The 25,017-nt window shown below is 42.9% G+C and overlaps 1 protein-coding gene across 1 annotated transcript; it reads left to right on the plus strand.

Moving 5' to 3' along the window:
• Positions 1–6,932: 6,932 nt before the first annotated feature.
• Positions 6,933–23,858, plus strand: LOC109887336 (apolipoprotein B-100; the record flags this gene model as incomplete). The annotated part of the gene is made up of 27 exons (XM_031837962.1): positions 6,933–6,978; positions 7,098–7,210; positions 7,319–7,464; positions 7,612–7,759; positions 8,359–8,511; positions 8,730–8,854; positions 8,953–9,038; positions 9,123–9,564; positions 9,664–9,778; positions 9,873–10,019; positions 10,119–10,330; positions 10,448–10,643; positions 10,757–10,936; positions 11,063–11,266; positions 11,406–11,573; positions 11,696–11,901; positions 11,999–12,181; positions 12,286–12,416; positions 12,524–12,734; positions 12,834–13,006; positions 13,179–13,342; positions 14,796–14,905; positions 15,019–15,392; positions 15,510–21,542; positions 21,626–21,737; positions 22,290–22,476; positions 22,604–23,858. Coding segments are annotated over 27 exons (11,352 nt in total), but the record flags the coding sequence as incomplete, so codon positions are not given.
• Positions 23,859–25,017: the final 1,159 nt, after the last annotated feature.

Raw genomic sequence — 25,017 nt, forward strand, 5'->3', positions numbered from 1 at the left:
AAAGTGGTATATTTACTGAGTAGTCTGTGTTGCATCACAAAGGAAACAAATAACATGTATCCAATCAAAGATCAAATCATATCATTCATTATTAACATAATTTAGGGAATTCAACAGTCCAGTTCATTAAGAAGTCAATAGTAATCATCCGCGAGTCATTTAGGCTCGTAACTATTTATCATACATTATGAAAGAATACAAACAGTGAATGGTGATACAATCTATAATCCCCATGATCAATGTCAATCAGTTAGCAAACACTGACGTTTCTAATTTCACTCTTTCAATTGTCTTCATGTGTACATATAATTAATTTCAATACATATGAACCATATCGATTGCATAATTGGCCTATGAGGATCCATAGGGCCGTGATCATTGACAATTCACATTACACAATATGTTTGAAGCTGCGCTCCAAGCCGCGCTCCGCGGTAATAACTATTAACAATAACTGAATGGCCCACTCTCCCGATCGCCACAGATAATTCAGATGAAAGGTAACATAGCCGGTGGACTTACGTGGATTCATGGACGCACAGAACTTCTGGATCAGATGGAGTTAAGGAAGAGAAAGCAGTGAGATCAGGCGATGGCATTTTCCTCCTTTTATGGAGTTGAGATCTGTCGGACATTTCCACCTGACCTAATTAAAGAGCCCCTGGCCCAGCTGAGTAAATGGCAATGAATTAAAGGATTATTCCACCAACTCCATGGGCCTTTCCTACAACCACTAAGCAAGGGGAACCACCAAGCAAGCGGAAATATGAAGACCAAGGAGCTCTCCAAACAGATGAGGGACAAAGTTGTGGAGAAGTACAGATCAGGGTTGGGTTATAAAAAATATCCCAAACTTTGAACATCCCACGGAGCAGCATTAAAACCATTATTAAAACATGGAAAGAATATGGCACAACAACAAACCTGCCAAGAAAGGGCCACCCACCAAAACTCACAGACCAGGCAAGGAGGGCATTAATCAGAGAGGCAACAAAGAGAACAAAGATAACCCTGACGGAGCCGCAAAGCGAAACACAGAGGAGATGGGAGTATCTGTCCATAGGTCCACGTTAAGCCATACACTCCACAGAGCTGGGCTTTACGGAAGAGTGGCCAGAAAAAAGCCATTGCTTAAAGGAAAAAATAAGCAAACACGTTTGATGTTCACCAAAAGGCTTGTGGGAGACTCCCCAAATATATGGAAGAAGGTACTCTGGTCAGATGAGACTAAAATTGCGCTTTTTGGCCAAAACGCTATGTCTGGTGCAAACCCAACACCTCCCATCACCCCGAGAACGCCACAGTAAAGCATAGTGGTGGCAGCATCATGCTGTGGGGATGTTTTCATCGGCAGGGACTGGGAAACTGCTCAGAAAGGAGGGAATGATGGATTGCGCTAAATACAGGGAAATTCTTGAGGGAAAACCGTTTCAGTCTTCCAGGGATTTGAGATTGGGACAGAGGTTCACCTTCCAACAGGACAATGACCATAAGCATACTACTAAAGCAACACTCAAGTGGTTTAAGGGGAAACATTTAAATGTCTTGGAATGGCCTAGTCAAAGCCCAGACCTCAATCCAATTGAGAATCTGTGGTATGACTTTAAGATTGCTGTACACCAGCGGAACCCATCCAACTTGAAGCAGCTGGAGCAGTTTTACCTTGAAGAATGGGCAAAAATCCCGGGGGCTAGATGTGCCAAGCTTATAGAGACATACCCCAAGAGACTTGCAGCTATAATTGCTGCAAAAGGTGTCTCTACTAAGTATTGACTTTGGGGGGGTGAAGGGTTATGCATGATCAAGTTTTCTGTTTTTTTTGTCTTATTTCTTGTTTGTTTCACAAGAAAAATATGATGCATCTTCAAAGTGGTAGGCATGTGGTGTAAATCAAATGATATACAAACCCCCCCAAAATCTATTTTAATTCCAGGTTGTAAGGCAAAATGCCAAGGGGGGTGAATACTTTCACAAGCTACTGTACACACCCTGGAGGTGTGTTGGGTAATTGTCCTGATGAAAAACAAATGATAGTCCCACTAAGTGCAAACCAGATGGGATGGCGTATCGCTGCAGAATGTTGTGGTAGCCATGCTGGTTAAGTGTGCCTTGAATTCTAAATAAATCACTGACAGTGTCTCCAGCAAAGCACACCCACATCATCACACCTCCTCCTCCATGCTTCATGGTAGGAACCACACATGCAGAGATCATCGGGTTCATCTACTCTGCGTCATACAAAGACACAGCGGTTGGAACCAAAAATCTTAAATTTGGACTCATCAGACCAACGGACAGATTTCCACCAGTCTCATGTCCATTGCTTGCATTTCTTGACCAGAGCAAGTCTCTTCTTATTATTGGTGTCCTTTAGTGGTGGTTTCTTTGCAGCAATTTGACCATGAAGGCCTGATTCACGCAGTCTCCCGTGAACAGTTGATGTTGAGATGTGTCTGTTACTTGAACTCTGTGAAGCATTTATTTGGGCTGCAATCTGAGGTGCAGTTATCACTAATGAACTTATCCACTGCAGCAGAGGTAACTCTGGGTCTTCCTTTCCTGTGGCTGTCCTCATGAGAGCCAGTTTCATCATAGCACTTCATGGTTTTTGTGACTGTACTTCAAGAAAGTTCATGAAATTGTCTGGATTGACTGACCTTCATGTCTTAGAGTAATGATGGACTGTCGGTTATCTTTGCTTATTTGAGCTGTTCTTGCCATAATATGGACTCAGTCTGTTACCAAATAGGGATATCTTTTGAATACCACCCCTAACTTGTCACAACACAACTGATCGACTCAAACGCATTAAGAAAGAAAGAAATCCCACAAATTTACTTTTAACAAGGCACATATGTTAATTGAAATCTATTCTATATTCTGCGATGTAGAAAATAGTAAAAATAAAGAATAACCCTGGAATGAGTATGTGTGTCCAGAATTTTGACTGGTTCTGTATGCCATAACTTATTCATTGCTGTAATGTTACACAGCAACACTGTATGTCTGAGACAAAAGCTTTCTCAGGGACAATAACGTTTATCTTATCTTATTAGCAACCAGGTTAATAATGGACATGGTTGACAAAAAAGTACTGTGAAATGCTCAGGTGCATATCTGTGATGTGGACTTGTTGCCATCTAGTGGTTTAAATTGAAATGATGCTCTTTTGAGAAATAAAATATGAAGAGGAATTAAAGGTGCCTCTCAAAGCACAACTGCTTTCCTCATTTCAAGAGACAATATACGTACCACTCTTTGTGACCTGAAAATGTTGGCATCATATTATCAGAAAATTGTTTCCATTTGTTGTATCCACATCAGTGATACATTAGTTACATTCTGTACAAATTAGCACACATTTAAACATTTCAAAAATGGTTAGTTAATGTTTTCCTATTTGGTGTGCAGTAGCCTAAATCAGAGGTATAACGACTGAGAATGAATGGAGACTGCGCGTGCACAGTTGTTATAGACTTGAAAAATGTGTCTACCAAACGGTCTAACAGTGGCTCCGCCTATCTCCACCCAGTAAGTAATGATAATGGGGACACTACCCACTGGGCACAGACGTCAATTCAACGTCTATTCCACATTTGTTCAATGTAATTTCATTGAAATGGCGTGAAAACAACGTTGATTCAACCAGTGTGGGCTCAGGGAGTAGATTTTAACACTGCCATTAATGCACGGTCATGTGTGGCCTAGGCGTACTGTATAGGACCAATTATGAAGAAGAGGGTTGTGATGTGCTGCTGAGTGTCTCAGGGAAGTTCAACTCCTCCATGTACGGAATGAATAAAGTATCACGAGTCGTCTGAAATATTTTATACTTAAACAGCTCAAATGCAATATGTGAGGAATGGCATTGGCTATGTTAATTTAGAACATTGGAGATGCAGGTAGCCTAGTGGTTAGAGAGTTGGACTAGTAACCAAAAGGTTGCAAGATCAAATCCCCGAGCTGACAAGGTAAAAATCTGTTGCTCTGCCCCTGAACAAGGCAATTATGCTTTTATGACATTGAGTTAAAATTATAATATATCAAAGTTGGGATTATGTATTGCCTAATTTTTGGCTCAATCCCCTTCTAATTAACCCACTGTTCCTAGGCCGTCATTGAAAATAAGAATTTGTTCTTTTTTTTCTAGTTAAACAAAGGAAAAATAAAATGATTTTCAATAGGTACAGCCTATCTTAATCCAATGCAGACATTGAGATTTGTAGATGTGAGAATATGTTCCCTGTGCTAAGCAGATATCACATCACACGTGTGCTCAAGACAAAAACAGAGATAAATCAGTGCTCCTTTGAAGAGTTTGTTGATAACGATACACACATGCCCAATTACATCACTTGTTATCAATACACAGGAAATATCAGTATAATACCCTGCAAAGAAATAATTACCTTTTTGGCTCTGAGCTCTCATCTCCATATTGAAGAGAGGCTGATTATAGATAATGTAGACCTATAAGCTGATGTTTGAATTCTCAGTTTGAATTTATATGCAAGTCAGCTTTTTGTTAGTCAAGAAAATGATGCAATAAAGCCTGTTTTTGGACTTCACCCTTGCCTGTAGCTCTGTACCCAAACCCACCTCGCTCCAGTCAGTGGCAGGGGCCAGGCCTTGCTACACTTGCCTAATACATTAAGTATATTATGTCCATGCAATAAGTCATAAGTTCATAGATACATACACAGTGGTGACCTATTTGTTTCTTGGGAATGTGATTATCCCTCTGAATATCCTAAAATGGGAGTAATTGATAGTCATAACATGATCTGCTTAATTAACTCATTCAAACTAAACAAGTGGAAGTATTTACTCTTCTTAAGCACATAAATATGTTCTAAAATGCAATATCTGAACTAAAAGGAGAGAAGTAAATGTGTATCAACAAAACAATTAGTAATAGATGATGTATTGCTTTTACATATTATGTCAATGCTATGTTGTTTGAATGCATGTTTTTATGACATTGAGTTAAAATTATACTATATCAAAATTGGGATTATGTATTGCCTAATTTTTGTCTCAATCCCCTTCTAACAAGTGAATTGGAGTTTTATCAGGAAAAAATATATATAAAATGTGTGAAATAAGATGAAACCTTCGCAATTCATTTACACTGAGAGAAATCACTAGTTTTTGCTGTTTTCTTCAGTGGTCTTCCTAATCTTGGAAAATACGTGTTACTACTGCACAAAAATGACTGATTTTGCAAGTTTGTTATCATATCCATGGACAGTTTTATGAAACTAGTTGCCTTTGTCCCTCCACACATACGTATGGGATGGACTTTGGAGTAGGGGCAGCACTGTCTGTAGCTCCCACTTCCCCTTCCTATAGAATCCCTAGGGTATAAAAGACTAGTGCTGGAGTGGAGAAATCAGTCTCGACGAGGACTCGCCAATGCAAAGGAAAGAGCTTCAACGAACCCATCATGGGGGACACAAAGCTCTCTCTTTTGCTTCTTCTGAGCACCCTTGCCTTAGCCCGTAAGTACCTCTCTGACTGGTCCCTGCTGTGAATAAAAATATTTTTTTTACCAGGTAGTAGTTTGTTTCTTGAGTTTACATGTTTGTTATTTTCAGATTTGAAGTATATGCTTTAAAAGTTTTCATTTGGGACATTTTTTGTTTTACATATTAAAATACCAAAGAGACATGTATGTAGCTGTTAACTTTTTAAAAGATTTAAAATTAACTTTTACCCAGCAGTAGTTGTCACGCTCTGACCTTAGAGAGCCTTTTATTTCTCTGTTTTTGGTTAGTTCAGGGTGGGATTAGGGTGGGCATTCTAGGTTTTCTGTTTCTATGTTTTCTATTTATTTATTTTTTTGCCATGTGTGGTTACCAATCAGAGGCAGCTGTCATTCATTTTCTCTGATTGGGGATCATACTTAGGCAGCCCTTTTTCCCACCTTCTGTTGTGGGATCTTGTCTTTGGTTGTTGCATGTGTTTGCACTCCTAGCTTTACGTTCGTTTATTGTTTTTGGTGGAACATTTAAAATGAAAGAAAATGTACGCCTACCACGCTACACCTTGGTCTTCATTTAACGACGAGCGTAACAGTAGTTTGTTTCTTAAGTTTTCATGTTTGTAATTTTCAGATTTTAGGTATTTTCTTTAGAAGTGTTCCATTCGGAAATGTTCCATTTTAAATATTCTAATGCTAAACCAAATTATCCATAGCTGTTGACTTGAACAACTAGAATTTGTTTATAAAAGTGGGTGTTTTTATCTGTCTGCATTTTGCTTTGCACGTGCAATATCTATTATATAATTTTGTTGCAAAATTAGTTTTTTTTGTAAAATAACACTTGGAACATTACAGAGTGAACTGAAGCATCTCCTCTCGACACTGCACAGTTAATCTCGTAAAATAAGCACTGTCCCTGTTTTGCGAAATTACAAGTTAACTTTCTTCAAAACCATCAAATACATTGACTGTATATCAGCAAAAATATTTATGATGGTGAACCTGAACCATCAAAATAAAATGTAAATGATGAAAGTCCTGTTAAGCTGGTAGATGTAAATCGAGATCTGTCTTTGAGCTTTTTGTCCTCTATTTGTAGTCTGGTAAAACAGTGTTTTCTAACTAAATGTATGATTTAATAAGTGATACTGTGCAAGCAATTTTACAAATATCTTAATTCTGACAGTGCAGACGTGCAAATATCACTTTCTGGGATGTAACAATATACGTTTTTATACGAGTGGGGGCAGTTCCCCCTCACACCCACATGATTTGATAGTACAGTGAGAAGAGGGGACAGGCAGTTGAACAGATACATAACTGCGCCCACACCATTCAAAGAAATTAAAGCTGCTTTTTACACACTTAAAAACGATTTCAGTCATGTTGTAATTAAGTATAAAACTTCTGTATAATCCTGCTTTGACCAAAATTGCGTTATCCACTCACAGACTCCCAAGACGATGGTGCCGAAGAACATCCAACATGCTTGCGTACGTACCAACAAATCATTGCTTATCCTACCAATGTGCTGCGGTTTGCTCACTGTTATGGCAACATGACGGGTCTTTACTCAAACACATTCAAAATACAATTTCTAATCTCTCCCTAGTGGCAAGAAGGTACAAGAGCCTTCACAAATATGAATACCAGTACGAAGCAGAGTCCCTGAATGCAATTAAAGGAGCTTCCAATCTCATGAATGGACCCAAGTGCTCTTGCAAGGTAGACATCATACCTCAGAGCATTAAGCCTTCACTTCAGTCCAATAATATTGTCCTCACGCAACATCCCAGTAAGCAAGCCGTCTAACCTCTTTGTCTCCCCCTACAGGTCGAGATTGAAGTTCCTCAGACTTGCAGCTACATCCTGCGCACCACAGGCTGTAGCTTGAGGGAGGTTGTTGATATGGACGCAGAGGGAAAACCTGTGTTCGGACCTGCCCCCGGATCTGATGCCTTTACTGCTGCCATGGAGAAGTAAGACCCCATGCTGTCACAAATGCCCTAACCCAACCCTTGTCCCCAATATTTGTTAAAAAATCCTTGTCCTCTCTTCTATTAAGCACATTGTAATTTGGATTTAACAACTGGTAACCAACCTTTCACTTCTCTCTCCCTGCTCAGACATCCTCTGAAGGTTGTGGTTGAGGGAGTGTATGATGTGAAACTGTACCCTGAGGAGGATGAGTCCGTGACCATCCTGAACATTAAGAAAGGTATCGTCTCTGCTCTTGCCGTGCCCCTGCTGGAAGAGGAGAACAACAAGAAAATGGTATGTTGATCGTGTCAGAAAACACCCTAATCATAACTATACACTTTGTATTACAGTGTAGTTTCAGTGATATGAGCAAGTAATTTCGTATTGAGTACTTTATTACTCTAATGGGTACTTTATTACTCTAATGGGTACTTTAGAGTAGCCTAGTCGTTAGAGCATTGGACTAGTAACCAAAAGGTTGCAAGATCAAATCCCCGAGCTGACAAGGTAAAAATCTACCATTCTGCCCCTGAACAAGGCAGTTAACCCACTGTTCCTAGGACGTCATTGAAAATAAGAATTTGTTCTTAACTGACTTGCCTAGTTAAATAAAGGAAAAATAAACATAAACTACCTGGTAAACAATGGTACATATTGGTGCTTGTTTTAGTGAATCCAAGAAAGAAAAATGTAATTATTGTGTAATAAAGCAGTAATAAATGATGCAGTACTGTTGGCACGCCGACGTGATGCACTACAAGGTACAAGACTAGCAAAGAAAATTATGTTCATGGCTCTGCAGAGAGCAATTTCTCACATTCAGTTTTTCGGAAAACATAAATCAGTATTTATATTTATTCAAATATGTCAAGGATCATTGACTTTCCCCTCAGCCCACCATCCACGGCATGTGCAAGACCAACTACAAAGTCAACGCTATGGAGGACATCGCTACTGACATCACTCTCAACAGGGACTTGTCCAAATGCGACCACTTCATCCCCCAGAGGGACCACACCAGCCCCCTGGCCCTCATCTCTGGCATGGTAAGACTGCAAGACAGTAAAAGTTGCTGTTTAGATTCTGAAATACACCCTAAATCATTTATTACTCCTAATTCACTTTTTAACTCCTTTCCAAAAACCCTTCAAAGTACTTATCTTTCTCTGCTCCAGTAGCTGAAATGACAACTAATATTACTCCTAATTCACTTTTTAACTCCTTTCCAAGAAAACCTAAACAATAATAATGTCTCCTCCTACAGCACTATCCTCTTGCTCAGCTGATCAGAAGCTCCCAGACCTGCAACTACAAGTTTGACAATGACAAGAAGCACATGACCTCTGGCGCCTGCACTGAGAACCACATCCTGGTGCCTTTCTCTCACAAGTGTGTAAAACATTATGCCTATAATGTTTTATGAAATACGCACCTGCAATGTTAAGAGATGTTGCATAAGTCTTTATCATCTCTTTGGCTTTCCACAGGGGAGAGTATGGAGTTACCAACGTTGGCAAGCAGTTCCTGACTCTGCTGGAGGTTTCCACATACAATGAGAGAGTTTTTGACCACAGTAAGTATCCCTTACATTGCATTCTAATTATGAAGATGATTGAAAAAGGATTTCAGTGTCAAAACTGACTTTATCTTCCTGCAGATGTGGCCAACCTTAAGGGTCTGCCAATGGAGGCTGCTGAGGACAAGAGCGTTGTTCAGGACAAGGATGCTCCTCTGGCTGTCCTGAGGGAACTGGCCACTCTGTCCAACGGTGAGAAGAGAGCCCACCTCTTCCAGCAGCTTGTGAGCATGGTCCGTGGAATGAAGGCTGAGACCCTGAGCCCTGCTATCCCCGAGGCACTGAAGATATCCGGACCCCTGACCTACCAGGTTCTGGCCCAGTGCGGTACCCCCGAGTGCAGCAGTGCCATCATGCAGATCCTCAGGACCTTTGACAACTCTGCCTTTGAGGTTGATGCCATCGTGTTCGCTATGGGACTGGTCCCCAACCCCTCTGCCCTCCTGGTCAACGACATGCTGGCTATGGCACGGTACAAGCAGAGCAAGCCTATCCTGTATGCCCTGAGCAATGTTGTCAAGAGGTAAACAAACATTTTAAAGCAACATATTTTCTAAATGGAACTGAGCAGATGCAGACAATGAAATTCTTATGTTGAATTTCACATTGTGTTCCTCATCAGGTTCTACAAGGCCGAGGGCAAAGTGACCCCTGAGATCGAGGCTGTTGCTGAGTTTGCTGTTGCCCAGCTGGGTGACTGCACCGGTGACACGGAGCAGAAATTCCTGATCCTGAGGGTGAATGTTCCATCGCTCGCCTTAGCTTTTTCAGATTTACTCAATCAACAATTTGAATCAGAATAATTAATGTTTCCTTCTTTCTGCTCCCCAGGTTATTGGTAACATGGCTGCAGCCATGGGAGCCGCCAGTCCTGCCCTGAAGTCTGCTGTGATCCAGTGTGTAAATGAGCCCGCCACTTCCCTGGAAGTCCAACAGGCTGCCATTCAGGCATTCAGACAGACCCCTGTCCCTGAGGAGGTAACTCACTCTTATCCTATTAGCTTTAAAAATATATATATGGAAACCTTCAACTCTTCGTTCACTGCAGTACTGTTATACACATTCTCCTGTTTACAGGGCAGAGAGGTGCTCATGCAGGTTCTTTTGAATAGTGCTAGCCCCCTGCAGAAGCGCGTTGCTGCCTACCTGGTGCTGATGAAGGACCCCCAGCCTGCTGAACTAGCTCAGCTGGCCTCCGCTCTGCCCATCGACGAAGACCAGCAGGCCAAGAGCTTTGTCATCTCCCACCTGACTAACATACTGGCATCCACAGCAGTGGAGACCCAGGAGTACGTGAGAGATATCATCTACAGTATTTACTGCCTCAGCTAACAGAAATATTCTGTTTGGTTGTTCCCTCCTCATCATAGGTCTGACCATGTAATAAATTATTCCATCCATTACAGGCTGAGACAGAAAATTCTTGATGCCCTGCAGGGCAATGAGGTTGGAACTGTCATGGATCCCACCAAGTTCTCCCGCAACTACATGATTGGATCTGTGCAAGGAAATATGCTCTTTGAGGGCACCAGCTATCTGCCCAAGGAAGTCATGCTGGAGATGACCCTGAAGGCCTTTGGCTACAATGTGGACATGATGGAGGTAAAAAATACTATTTAATTTGTTTCACTAAGCCTTTTATAGAGATTGTTTTTTGCAGAATATACAATTATTTTTCTATCAGTCTCATGGTGAACATTCTCTTCACTTGTAAGGTTGGCATGGAAGGCAAAGGACTTGAGCCAACTGTTGAGGCTTTGTTCGGAGAGAACGGATTCTTCCCTGACACGGTTCTAAAGATCGTCTACTTCGTTTCTGACAAGATGCCCCTGCAGGTCAATGAGGTCATGAAGAGGATGATGCCCGCTCTGAAGAAAGACAGAATGAAGAGACAGGTATTTAAAACCATACTACTTCTTCCTCTTTCCTTACAAAACATTTTAATTAGTGTGATTTTAATCCTAGTTATTTAATTGTAGCATGAGCTAACTGTCTCTTTCCTTGAAAAAAATATTCTGTAGGCTTCCCAGAACATCGTGAGAGAAATCGGCCGCAACCTCAACAGACTGGTCAGGGATCTGAAGGCTCAGGAGTCCCCTGAGGCTATGATTTACCTGAGACTGCTGGGAAATGAACTTGGATACCTGAAGACCAATGAGCTAGAGAAGATGGCCTACTCTGCTGGTCTGATGATTGACAACGTACTCAAAATGTTCCCCACTGATGTATGTACAAAATATGGAAAAAAGCAACACTATCACATCAGATATACATTCATGTTAACTCATCTGGCAAGAATGACATATCAATGATAAAAAATGTCAACTCAATTTACTCAAAATCTGAAATCTACATGTTCCACAGCTGATGAAGGGACTGATGACCAACGCTGACAATGAAGTCTTCGCCCATTACATCTTCATGGATAACGAATTCTTCCTGCCAACTGCCACTGGTGTGCCACTGAAGATTGCCCTGTCTGGTACCTTCACCCCTGGCATCAAGGGAGGACTGCACATTACACCCGACATGGTAAACTTTTATATTTATTTTCACTGATCTGTTTCTATTTGTAGTAACCCTAATACATGTGACGTCGGTCAGTCTTTTTTGCATATCTATATAATATACTTGGACGGATCCCTTTCCCACAGAGCGAGGTCTCCTTCATGCCCTCCGCTGGAATTGAGTTTGTGGCCCGGGTTGGTTCCCACATTCCTGAGTACCTTCTCTCTGGCCTGGAGATGCACACCAGCCTATACCACGAGAGTGGGCTCAGCGCTAAGCTCGTCATGGCTGACAAACAGGTCAAGCTGACCATCCCTGCTCCTCGGGGTCCTGCCAAGCTCATCAGCATCACGTAAGTGTCAGAGTATCAGTGTCAGAGTATCAGATAATACCTGATGACCAATATCTATCAGAGCCTAAACATTTCCTTTCCACGACCCCTATTATAGCAACAAGCTGTTCGAAGTGACCTCTGCTGGAATGAAACCCATCCCGTCTCTGGTAGAGGACAGAATTGATGTGTCTGAGTGCACTCCATTCTTAGCTGGTATGAAGTACTGCACCACCCTTCAGTACTCTGATGCTAGCTCCCATGACACTGCACCCTACTTCCCCTTTACCGGAGATAGCAAGTAAGTACTAGTTCTATGCAAATACATTTGAACATGCTCCATTTATGTTTTCCTATTTTCAGGTAGAAATTGCCATAACTTTTGGAAATTAAACAATTATTTAGGCTTGCTGTGGAGCTCCACCCCACTGGGGATGTCACTGAATACACAGCCACCATCGGCTACGAACTCCTCAGGGAGGGAGAAGAAGGTCGTCAGAAAGTTGACACTGTAAAGGTGGTCCTGAAGGCAGAAGGTATAGCTAAGTTACAAAATCCCTCTTTTAGAGTAAAACAGTCCTTCCATTTCTAACGTACAACCTTTTCCTTGGTGACTAACTAATTCAGTTTATCCTGGACACAGGTGCTGACCCCACTGAGGCCACAGCCACTGTGAAGTACAACAGGAGGAAGAATGTCCTCACCACCGACATCCAGATCCCTGACTTTGACTTGGAGGCCGGAATCAGACTGGGCGTTGTTGATGGCAACACCAAGGGCAAAGGAATACACTCCATCTCCATTGACCTCATCAACAAGAACATCCCTCAGCTGTCGCTGGTTGGGCGCGCTAAGTAAGCTGACAATGCTACCCCACAAAGTACTTCCCTGTTTTGGTTTCTTCTGTTTTTCCTTTCTTCCAAATTCCAACTGACTAATGGTTTTCTTTGCAGAATTGAGGCCATGAAGGATGCTATGCTGCAGGTGCAGCTGCTTGTCCCTTCAATCAAGGCTGACGCCACAGTTACAGCCAACGTGAAGCGTGGTGAGGAACTGGAACTTGAGCTTGAGTGTGACATCAAGCTCCCAGAGACCACCTCAGTGCAAAAGATCACCCTAAAATATGGTATGCAGGCATTCAATATCGCCCAGCATTTGTACAATGATAAATTGTTTTGCTTCATGATCAACTTTAACTGTATGTTCCTGAGAGCTTTGCCAGGCTTTAAATGTCAAATATCCATTGGAAAGTCATTAACATTCAATTGAATTTACAATGAATTTATCTTACTTTGTAGATGATAAGAAGATTGTGGCTGAGGTCAAGTCTGACATGAACTCTGAGATCCAGAACATCCTCCCTCATGCTGAGGCATTCCAGAAGATGGTCAGTGATGTTCTTGATCAGCAGGTGGGCCAGACTGACATGAAGGTCCGTCACATCCTCACCAAGTCTGTAGAGGTAAAACAACAAAAAAACACTTTAATCTTATGATCACTATTATGTCCTCTCTGAACTTAATATATTACATTGTGTACAGTACCAGTCAAAAGTTGACACACCTACTCATTTAAGGGTTTTTCTATATTTTTTTAAATGTTCTACATTGTAGAATAATAATGAAGACATCAAAACTATGAAATAGTTTGTTTAACACCAAAAAAGTGTTAAACAAATCAAAATCTATTTTACATTTCAGATTCTTCAAAGTAGCCACACTTAGCCTTGATGACAGCTTTGCACACTCATGGCATTTTCTCAACCAGCAGTTCCCACAAATGCTGAGCACTTGTTGGCTGCTTTTCCTTCACTCTGCGGTCCAACTCATCCCAAACCATCTCAATTGGGTTTAAGCCCTGTGATTGTGGAGGCCAGGTCATCTGATGCAGCACTCCATACTCTCCTTCTTTGTCAAATAGCTGCAGAATGCTGTGGTAGCCATGTTGGTTGTGTGCCTTGAATTGTAAATAAATCACTGACAGTGTCACCAGCAAAGCACCCCCACACCTCCTCCTCCATGCTTCACGGTGGGAACCACACATGCGTTCACATACTCTGCGACTCATCAGACCATATGACAGATTTCCACCGGTCTAAAATCCATTTCTCATGTTTCTTGGCCCAAGCAAGTCTCTTCTTATTGGTGTCCTTTAGTGGTGGTTTCTTTGCAGAAATTTGACCAAGAAGGCCTGATTCACTTAGTTACCTCTGAACAGTTGATGTTGAGATGTGTCTGTTACTTGAACTCTGTGAAGCATTTATTTGGGTTGCAATTTCTGAGGCTGGTAACTCTAATGAACTTATCCTCTGCAGCAGAGGTAACTCTGGGTCTTCCTTTCCTGTGGTGGACCTCATGAGGCCCAGTTTCCTCCTAGTACTTGATGGTTTTTGCGACTGCTCTTGAAGAAATTTAAAAAGTTATTGAAATGTTCCGGATTGACTGACCTTCATGCCCTAAAGTAATGATGGACTGCCGTTTCTCTTTGCTTATTTGAGCTGTTCTTGCCATAATATGGACATGGTCTTTTACCAAATAGGGCTATCTTCTGTATACCACCCCAACCTTGTCACAACACAACTGATTGGCTCAAACTCATTAAGGAACAAAATTCCACAAATGAACTTTTAAGGCACACACGTCAATTGAAATGCATTCCAGGTGACAACCTCATGAAGCTGGTTGAGAGAATGCCAAGCTGTCAAGGCAAAGGGTTGCTACTTTGAATAATCTCAAATGTAAAATAAATTGTGATTTGTTTAACACTTTTAGTACCTACATGATTCCATATGTGTTATTTCATAGTGTTGATGTCTTCACCTCTATTGTGCAATGTAGAAAATAGTAAAGATAAAGAAAAACCATGGAATGAGTAAGTGTGTCCAAACCTTTGACTGGTACTGTATTCTATTACAGGCAACCAACAACTACCTGGATAAATATGCTGCTGATATCCCATACATGCAGAACCTGAGAGTCCCTGGGATGCCGGAGATTACTCTGCCTGAGAAACTTTTCCTGAATGCGTAAGTTACATCAATCAACTAGCATGAGAATAATTTCAGTCAATAAATTAACAGATTTTTTGAGGGGGGGGTTCCATGATTAATTCATGATTAAATATAATTTTCTTAAACAGTGAGGCCACAGCTGTTTACCACTTCAACACTGAGCATATCTTCATCGCCATTCCCCTGCCTCTTGGTGGAAAATCATCTGAGGAGCTGAACTTCCCAGCTGCACTGACCACACCACACCTGGCTCTGCCCCTGCTTGGACTGGACATTGCATCCATGGAGATCCCGATCCCTGAGCTTTTCATCCCGGAGACCCTTGATGTGTTTGTGCCCCTCTTTGGAAAAGCTCAGCTGTCCACAAAAGTGAAGAGCAACTTCTACAACTTGGAGGGCTCAGTGTCTGCTGGCAAAGATGCCGCTGAGACACCAAGCTATTCTGCCAAGTTTGATGTGACAGGCAGCTGCTCAATGGAACTCCTGTGCATCAAGATTGAAGGTAGTGCTCCACCTCCAGACATTTTCTAATGCCTTTGTAAATATTAGAGAATTACACCATCTGGAACATGTTTAGTTGTGCAATAATCAATCATTGTTCCTTCTGTGTTGTAAATAGGATCTGGATTGCTTGCCACCACTCCTGCTGATTCCATCAAGGCCCATGTGAAGACCTCCGTGAGCCACAAGCTCATTGATGCCAGCATTAGCATAAGGGAAGTAGGCACTGTTACAGACAACAAGATCAATGTGAAATCCAGCAGTAAAATCGAAGCAACAAGCCCCATGGGTCTGAGTGTAAACCTAGAGCACACCGGCCAAGTTGGCTTCAATACTGAAGCGCCAATACTGGCTCCAACACTGAAGATCTCTGGTGATAGCAACTTGGAGGGAACAGTCAAAGCAGGACCTGTCTATGGCACCACCATCACCACCCAGTCTTTTACCATCTTCCCATTCAGACCAGAGGCAAAGATTGATTCTTCCCTGAAAATTGATTCAACCATTCTTAAGGCCCAGAACACCATTGCTGCATCGTTTGCCAATGGTGAGCTGTCTGTTGTGTCTAACATAAATGCATTCGAAGACATTCTGACCCATGCTGCTGAACTTGCCTTCAAGGATAACCAGCTGTCCCTGAAATGTGATACCAATGCCCTTGCCCTTGGCATGAAGATCCACAACCAGGTTGAGGGTTCTGTTGGCTCTGGAGCAGTCACAATCAAGATGGAGACCAACACTGAATACTCAACGAATCGCATATACTCTCTTCTCACTGGCTCCCTGGATGTCAATGGCCTGGCTGTGAACAGTGATGCCACTGTAAAGCTGCTTGAGAACAAAGCAGCACACAAAGCTACCCTGACAATGAACAAGGATGGCCTGGCCACAAGCGGAACAACCACCCTGCAGGGCCCGTTCGCCATGGAAAACACCTTTAACGGTGGAATTGATGCCTCCAAGGCAACTCTGTCCATTGAGACCAAGAGTGCATTGAATGACATGAAGGTTGAGAATGCCAACTCATTGACCATCACTCTCTCCAGCCTTGCCTTCAACTCAAAGGCTGAGGCCATTGTCAGCGAGAGCACTTCCTATGCACATGACATCACCATTGACCTGCAGGACTACACTGCCTCTGTAAATGTGAACAATGACCTGAAACTGCTGGCAGCCAACCTAGTCAATGAGGCTCAGCTAAAGGCAGTGGTCTACAAAATTGACTTTACTGGAAGCCTGAAGGGGACCTATGGTGAGGAAGAGCTCAAACACACCTATGAGATCAACTATGCAGACTTGACAGCTAATGCTAAGTGCAGCACTACTGGAAGGCTCCTCGGAGCTCACATGAGCCACAACACTGAGCTTGAAATTGTTGGCCTTGCTGCAAAGATCCACAATGATGCCCGCTTCAACTCCCAGCCTTTCCGCTTCGACAACACCATCCGTGCCAGCATTATTCCCTTCGACTTCAATCTTGACGCCATCTTTAATGCTGATGGTGACCTGACCCTGTATGGCAAGCAGAGCGCTCAGCTCTATGGAAAATTCCTTCTTAAAGCACAGCCCCTGGCTTTTGCCAGCTCTCATGAATGCAGAGCTTCTGTAACCCATCAGCTGGACAATGGCTTCCCCCTGGAAACCACAATTGACAACAAGATAGACACACTTCTGACTCCCCAGGAGCAAAGGGCCATACTTAGGATGAAGTCAAAGTTGAACAGCCATGCCCTCAATCAGGAAGTGAGTGCCTACAACAATGCTGAAAGGCTTGGACTGGAGCTGTCTGCAACCCTCCTCACCGGACTCCTGAACACAGCTGCCAGTGAAGACCAGGAATTCACAATCTCTGGGTTCCTGAAGTATGATAAGAACACTGACAGTCACTTGATTAACCTGCCCTTCCTTAAAAGTTTGCCTGCAATCCTAGAAAACATCAAGATCACTATTGTTAACATGGCAGAGGCTATTCAGAATTACATCAATAGTGATGAGGTCAAGGCTAAGCTTGAGGCTCTGCCCCATCATGTCAGTGACTTTGTTGCCAAACTGAATCTGGAAGGCAAGGCTGTCCAGCTCAAACAGAACCTGATTGCCCTCAGCGAGGAGTACCCCATCACTCTGGAATACCTAGAGGTCTCCCTTCTGAACCTCAAGATTGCAGTAGAAAAACTGCTGATGGGCCTGGCATCCAGTATCCAGGGCATTGTTGCTGCCACCAAGGAGATGATTGCAAGTGGCACCCTGTCTGAAACTGTAATTGAGAGGCTCAGCCAGGAGCTGAATGCCATCAATGAGGAGTATAAAATCACTACTATGATTGTAGCTGTCATTGATGCTATCGAAGAGCTGATCAAGCAGATTGACATGCAGAAACTGAAGGACAGCAGCATTTCACTCCTTTACGACATTGATGCCCAGTTTGAAATCAAGACTAAAATTGAAAACACAGTGAGTGAATTAAAGCAGTTCATTGAGACCTTTGACAGAACCAAAACTGCTGAGGATCTGAGAAACTACATTTCCTCCATCAACTTGGAAGCTCATGTTGAGCAGCTGATGGAACACCTTCCCACTGAAATGATCAGCAAGATGATTGAGTCGGTCAAGGCAGTGATCCAGGAATTGGACATCATTGGCAAATTGAATGTTTTCCACGCCAAGCTGAGAGGTCTGATTGTCAAGTATGAGGTTGACAAGAAGGTTGAAGCAGTCCTGGAGAAGGTTGCGGGTCTAATTAAGCAGTTCAAAATTGTTGAAACAATTCAGGTCCTTGTTAACAATCTGAAGGCCATCGATATCCCAGGGAAGGTAATGCAGATGCTGGAAGAAACCATCAACTACTTGAAAACTACTGAGGTCAAACAGGTGATTGAACAACTGAATGAATATCTTGACTCTGTTGTCCAGCAGCTGAGGTCATTTGATTACAATGCCTATGTGGATGAAACCAACCAGATGATTGCTGAATACACTGCTCATGTAAACGAGCTGATCAAGGCACTTGAGATCCCACAGAAACTTCAGGCTTCAAGAGAGTTTGTCAACTTTGTTGTGTCATCTGCACTTAACTACATTGAACATCTGAGGAAAATCAAGGTTGCAGACATGATCAAAACAGTGAAGGACATGGTCGACCATGCAATCCTTAATGACCTTAAGGCAATTTCTGAGAGGCTAAAGCAGAGAATCACCGATATGGACCTTAGAAATGATATCATCTCATACCTGCAGCAGGTGAGCGAACACTACACCAAGGTCATCACTGTCATAAATGAGGTGTACGGCAATGTGATTGAGGTGATCCAGAATTTTGCTGGTGAACAACAAATTGTCAGCGAGGTCAAGCAGATAATTGAGGGAGTTGTTACTGGACTGAAGACAGCTGAGCTGGACTTCCCTTCATTCACCATCCCTCTCACTGACCTGGTCATACCCTCCATGAAGGTCAACCTGGAGAAGCTTCAGGAGATTGAAATTCCAACACAGCTGGATATCCCTGAGTTCACTATCCTGGGTTTCCACACAGTGCCAGCCACCACCGTTTCCTTTGACGATATCAAGCAGAAGGTCACAGAGCTCATAGATTTTATTGTCAACTTTGAGATCCAGAATCTTAATTTGGATGTTTTCTTTGGAAACCTGACCATAAGCTACCTGCCAACCCTACCTGACATTACCCTCCCAGAGATTACATTCCCAGAGTTCTCCTTCCCTGTCCTACCTAAGGTGGCCGCAGAGAAGCTCCTAGAGATTCCAACTCTCCAGATCCCTAAGATCAAGCTCCCTGCCATTCCCAGTGAGATCAGTGTCCCTTGCTTTGGCAAGCTCTATGGTGAGATCAAAGTCAGCACCCCCATCTACAGCATTAGGACCTCTGCTGAGCTCCAGAACTCTACTGACAGTGAGGAGACTCCTCAGCTCACTGCTTTCCTAACCTCCCAGGCCATATCTCCCATTTTTGAGATATTCAGCTACAACCTGGACTCCACTGCTCGCGTTGCCATCCCCAAGTTTAACCGTGTGATAGTTGCAGAGACCCTTAAGTTTACCCACACTGCACTTGCAGTCGAACACCAGGCATCAGTGACCCTCTACCGCCTTGCAGCCCAGGCCTCAGCTAAGACCACAGTCAAGGCAACCACTGCACACTACACGGCTGACATTGTCAATAATGCCTTCTTTGCCACATTGGGTGGTATGTCTGCATCTGTGGACACTACCTACAACCACCAGATCAATATCCCAATCCTTGGCTTCACCAATGGAGCCTCTGTGACCCAAAAGGCTGTTGCCCGCCTGGAGGACACAACAATCACTCTGACCATTGGAAATGATGGTGCTATCAAGTCCAACTCTCACAAGGGCACATACAAGTGTGACCTTCACTTCGCCATCAGTCCCAGCACTACTAAGCTGACAATCTCCGCTGACACCGACACTGCCCTTCTGAAGATGAAGCAGACCATGAACGCTGATGCAGTCATTCTCAGTCACATCACATTTGAGGCCCGCTCTGAGGCAGAAGGCCCAGCCATCAAGAACAGCCTTCTGGTGGCATCTGGAAATGCCAATTTGGGAGATATGAAGGTTGAACTGAAGGCAAACCATGACACAGAGCTTGTTGGAGATCTCAGTGGAATCCTGTCAAACTCACTCACTGTTAAGATTCATCCTATTGAAGTTGTCTTTGACTTCCAAAACAAGGGAAACACCAAGCTCAGCTTCAACGAGGCACTGATGGCCAAGATTGATCTCCAGAATGACTACTCTGCCACAATCAAGCCTGAAGCTCAACAGATCAACACTGTGGCTCTTGCCCGTTTCAACCAGTACAAATCCTCCTACAACTTCACTATTGACAACAATAAAAAGGAGGCTGGTATCTTTGCTACCATGAATGGTGAGGCTAATCTTGAATTCCTGACAAACCCCATCAGCATCCCTGAGATTGATCTGCCCTTCATTAACTTGCACATTCCAGCCATCAGCGATCTGAACCTGTATGAGCATACTGGCTTGAAGAACATCTTGACCACCACTGAGCAGTCTCTTGATGTTGATTCCAAGATCCTGTACCAGAAGAGTCAATTTCACTCTCTGGGCAACCTGATCACCGAACTCTCCCTGAAGTCACCCATCTTCAATCTGAATGCCAATGCTGGACTTTACACTGAAGATGACCTTGTGTTCCGTCTCAGAGCTACCACAGCCTCCGTTTTTGAGGCTCTTAAGACCAAGCTTGATGGCACCACCAGTTTGACCACCAAAAGAGGACTTAAACTGGCCACTGCCCTGTCCTTGGAGAATGCCCACATTGAGGGAAACCATGACAGCACTTTCAGCCTAAGCACCGACAACCTGGAAGCTGCGGTGTCTGTGGCTACCATTGCAAAGATTGCCCTGCCCATCTTCAACCTAGAAGCCAATCAGAAACTTGTTGCAGACACCAAGACCAAGCCAAATGCTGCCTCTACATTGAAGCTGAAAGGTGATTTCAACCTGCCCCTTATCAAAGCAATTGGCAAGGTAGAGGCTGACCACAGCCTGAAGCTAGAGGGAACCCTTGAGTACATCTCCGTGGAGTCATCCATCAAGGGCAACATTGATGGCACAATCCTGGAATACAATGCTGTTTTGGGAGCTCTGCACAATGAAGCTAACATCTACCTGAATGCTGATGGCCTACGCTCCACCTCAAAGATCATTGCCAATGCCAAACTCAGCAACGGTGAGACAACTATCCTGGAAATGGATGTGGATGAGAATCTGGCTGTTGAGGCATCCGTGAGCCGTGTGTATGCAGTGCTGAAATTCGCCAGCAACAACGAAGCCAATGTGATTACCTTCAACACCACGGGAAAGCATGTAGCCCGGGCTACCATTGACTTTGCACCATTGACATCACTGACTGCTGATGTTGAGATTGACATGTCTCAGCCAAGCAACATGGGTGACATTTCCCTCTTTGAGAAGACTGCTGTCGAGCTGACATGTACCAAGCAGAAAATCTCTACCACCGCCAAGATAGCCACCCCTGTGTATACAACAAATCTGGCAGCTGAGTTGAAGGGTGATGCCCCTGCCTTCAAGGCTGAACTGAAGTCATCTGCTACCTCTGTCATCAACTTCCTGGATTACGACGTGGATGGTAAAATTATAAAAATGTCCTCTATAATGTCATTATTTGATGCAATATAATTGTATTTGAGGAAATTGAAACTGCCTCAACAGCTTCCTTCACTGCAAGCTTTGAGAACGAAGCCCTGAGCGTGAATGGCAAGGCTGTCCTTAACCATGCAGATCTGACCATGGACATTCAGAATGTGATTACCCAGGCTATGAGGTAAAGTAATACTTTTAAACAGGCTGATTTCAATACATAATACATATTGAAACAAATTATTTAGGCTTGTTAGCACAATGTTAATCAAACCATTACAAACATTTAGCAATTTGAAGATACCTGAATATGTATTAGTATGGTTTGATTTGTCATTTGTGCATTTCAGGAAGAAGCGTCAAGAGGAGGGAAGGTAAATACTCAATGTACCTTCAATTCACATCAATCTAGAACTATTGCATGAGCAAATAAAGTCTACATCTTTTGACCTTCTACTACACACATGTATTACATGAAGTTATAAACTGGATGGTTCGAGCCCGGAATGCTGATTGGCTGAAAGTTGTGGTATATCAGACCATATACCATGGTATGACAAAACATTAATTTTTACTACTCTAATTGCGTTGGTAACAAGTTTATTATAGCAATAAGGCACCTTGGGGGTTTGTGATATATTGGCCATATACCACACCCGCCTCGGGCCTTATTGCTTAATTAAACTATGAATGAATAGACAGTAACTGATCACACGGTTTTTCTTCCACTTCTTAGTGTCTCCCGTCACACCCTGAATGTGGACATCACCAGCCCAACCTTCACTGATGTGAACTTCCGCTATGCTGCCCGCAGAGATGGAGTCAGTGCTTCCATCTCTACTCCATCCACTGGGTTCTTGGGTCTTCAGCTCCAGGGCAGGATCCCATCTCAGCTGAGCGCTAAACTCTACAGCCGTTATGCTGTGAGTTTCTTTTCATTTCATTCTTCTTAAAATACTCAATACTTGTGTCCCTATACACAAGTCAAATAAATGTCACCCTATTGTACAGGTCAATTGAAATGGGTTGTGTTTCTCCTATATCTAACAGTCTGCCCCTGAGGATGATGTTGACATCTTGGTCATCAGAGCTACTGCTAAGGATGCCGATAAGATAAAACTACAGGTTGCCTACAACATGAAAGCTCCCCACGACATGCTCCTGGGTCTGAAGGAGAGACTCCCTGCCATCACATCCACCCTGAACAGCTTCTCTAACAAGTATAAGATCTTCGGGCACGTGGAGGGGCTGAAAAGCTCCATCATCAACCTCATTGAGGAAGCCTACACTGCTGCCAACAGCCACGCAGCTGAGCTGAACCAGCTGTCAATCCTCTTCAGGAACACTGTTTTCCAGTTCCAGAAAACCATCCAGGTGTTCCTGGATGCTGCCATTAAGTTCCTTAGGGAGACAGAGTTCAAGCTCCCTGGCTCTGAGGAAATTACCACCCTGCCTGAGGTCCTCAAGCAGCTGACCACCAGCATTGCCACTATGGTTGAGCAGGCCATCCAGATGCTCATAGACAGAGCAGAGGCCTCCTTCAATGCTCTGGTCGATATGATCAGCGACATCCAGGTCACTATGCCAATTGGTGATGTGATAACTGGAGCCCAGATTATAGATAACATGAAGTATGCTCTTGCCCAGTTTGTGGGTCTGGTGAAGCATCTGGAGAGCCTTGACATGGTCCTGGAGAAGCTTGGCGAGACCCTGAAGGTCATTGTTGAGAAGGCCCAGGAGTTTGTCGACACTCTGAAGTCTGACTACCTGGATGCCGTCGCTATCTACATCAACGCTCTGTACAATAACCTTGTCGGCGTGATCAAGACCGTCCTGGACCAAGTCAATACTGTGTTGAACATGGAGCAGGTGAACTTAGCAATGGAACACATCGCTGACATGGTTCTGTCTGTGGTTAACCAGCTCAACCTCGCCATCACTGGTCTTCTGCAGCAGGCTTCTGAGGAGGCCCAGGCTTTCATCAAAGTTAACGGTGGAAGGCTTGAGATCGAGCTTCCCTTTCCCTTCCACCAGTGAGATAACCTCACAGACTGAACCCTGAGTCTAACACTACAATGTGTTTAACATTATGCTATTCTGAGGCACAGGGCTGGGAACGTACCTCAAACAAGTATTTCAGCACATCTTTAAAGCCTTTAGGTAAACATGCAGCTATTATTTGATCATTTTTGTGTAAATGACAATTGGTACACTTACCAACATAAAAATGAAATACTGTTGAGTCCTATTTCCCTATCTGTCTGTACCATACAAGATGCAATATGAGAGTACAAAATAAATAACATTTATACAGCATTGTTTGATTTATATTTTTCCACCTGCTATGTGTATGTTTTGAGATCCTCAGTATTTTAACAACAAGCATTCCATTAGTGATGCAAATGAGTGATGCGAACCATAGACAGTATTAATATTGATAAGACTGACTTTCTTTCAGTGTTGAGAGATCTTTAGACATAGCCCAAATATAACTTCCAAAATGAGCAAAGTGGAAAGTCTATATGAATAATATAAGATCCCTTGCTGAACTTTAAAACCAACCGATATTATGGAATCACAGGACACAAACTCTGGCTGAAACACATCATTGCGCATTATAAAATACTTGTACATGGAATGCTATCAAAACTACCCTCCTATTTAAAATATTAGTTTTCATTTCTGATCTGACTGTAATCCTAACCTGTTTATGCATCTCCAAGGGATGCAAAGTACATATTACTGTAACATAGAGCACTACTCAAATGAAGGGCTGATGTATGCTGCTGTACACCTTAACACGGCACGTTTTAGTGGCTGTGATGTCTTGCCTTGTTAAGAACAAATTCTCTCCTGTGTAGAACGACAGTGAGATAAATGTACTCTGGTTGACTAGTCACTAGGGAATCTCTCGGGGAGGAATACATTTCACATTTTCTACAACACCCTTAGAGGTATTCAGGATTCAGAGCAGCAAAGGGTAACATCACGTCAGTAGGTAGCTAGTTTAAGTGTGAACGATTTGGAGGATATGGGCTGTTCTACACTAATGAAATAATTGGGACATAAGTATGTGACTATGTATAGTGTGCAACTTTCTTTATTTTTCATAAGTTTGTGTAACTTTTCCGTTCATAAGCACCTCTTTAATTATTTAGTGTGGTCGTCAAAAAGCAAGGAGGACCAAGACACTCTTCTTGTAATTAAAATGCCTTTAATGGGGTGGAATGTCCAATGGAACAAAATATTTACAACTTTTCAGCATGTCTATCTTTCATCCAGGAGTAATGCAATGATTGAAAAAACAACATGGCTTGTCATGGGAACAAACTACAGAACAAACAGTATTTCAACCATGACTGGTGAGGGAGTGGCTACTCACAACATATTATGGTCATCGGTGGACAATTATCAAAGGCAATATAATTTCAAGATAGAAATGAAATACATATGAATATTAAAAG

Source organism: Oncorhynchus kisutch, linkage group LG12 (genome assembly GCF_002021735.2).
Source record: "Oncorhynchus kisutch isolate 150728-3 linkage group LG12, Okis_V2, whole genome shotgun sequence".
Lineage (NCBI taxonomy): Eukaryota > Metazoa > Chordata > Actinopteri > Salmoniformes > Salmonidae > Oncorhynchus > Oncorhynchus kisutch.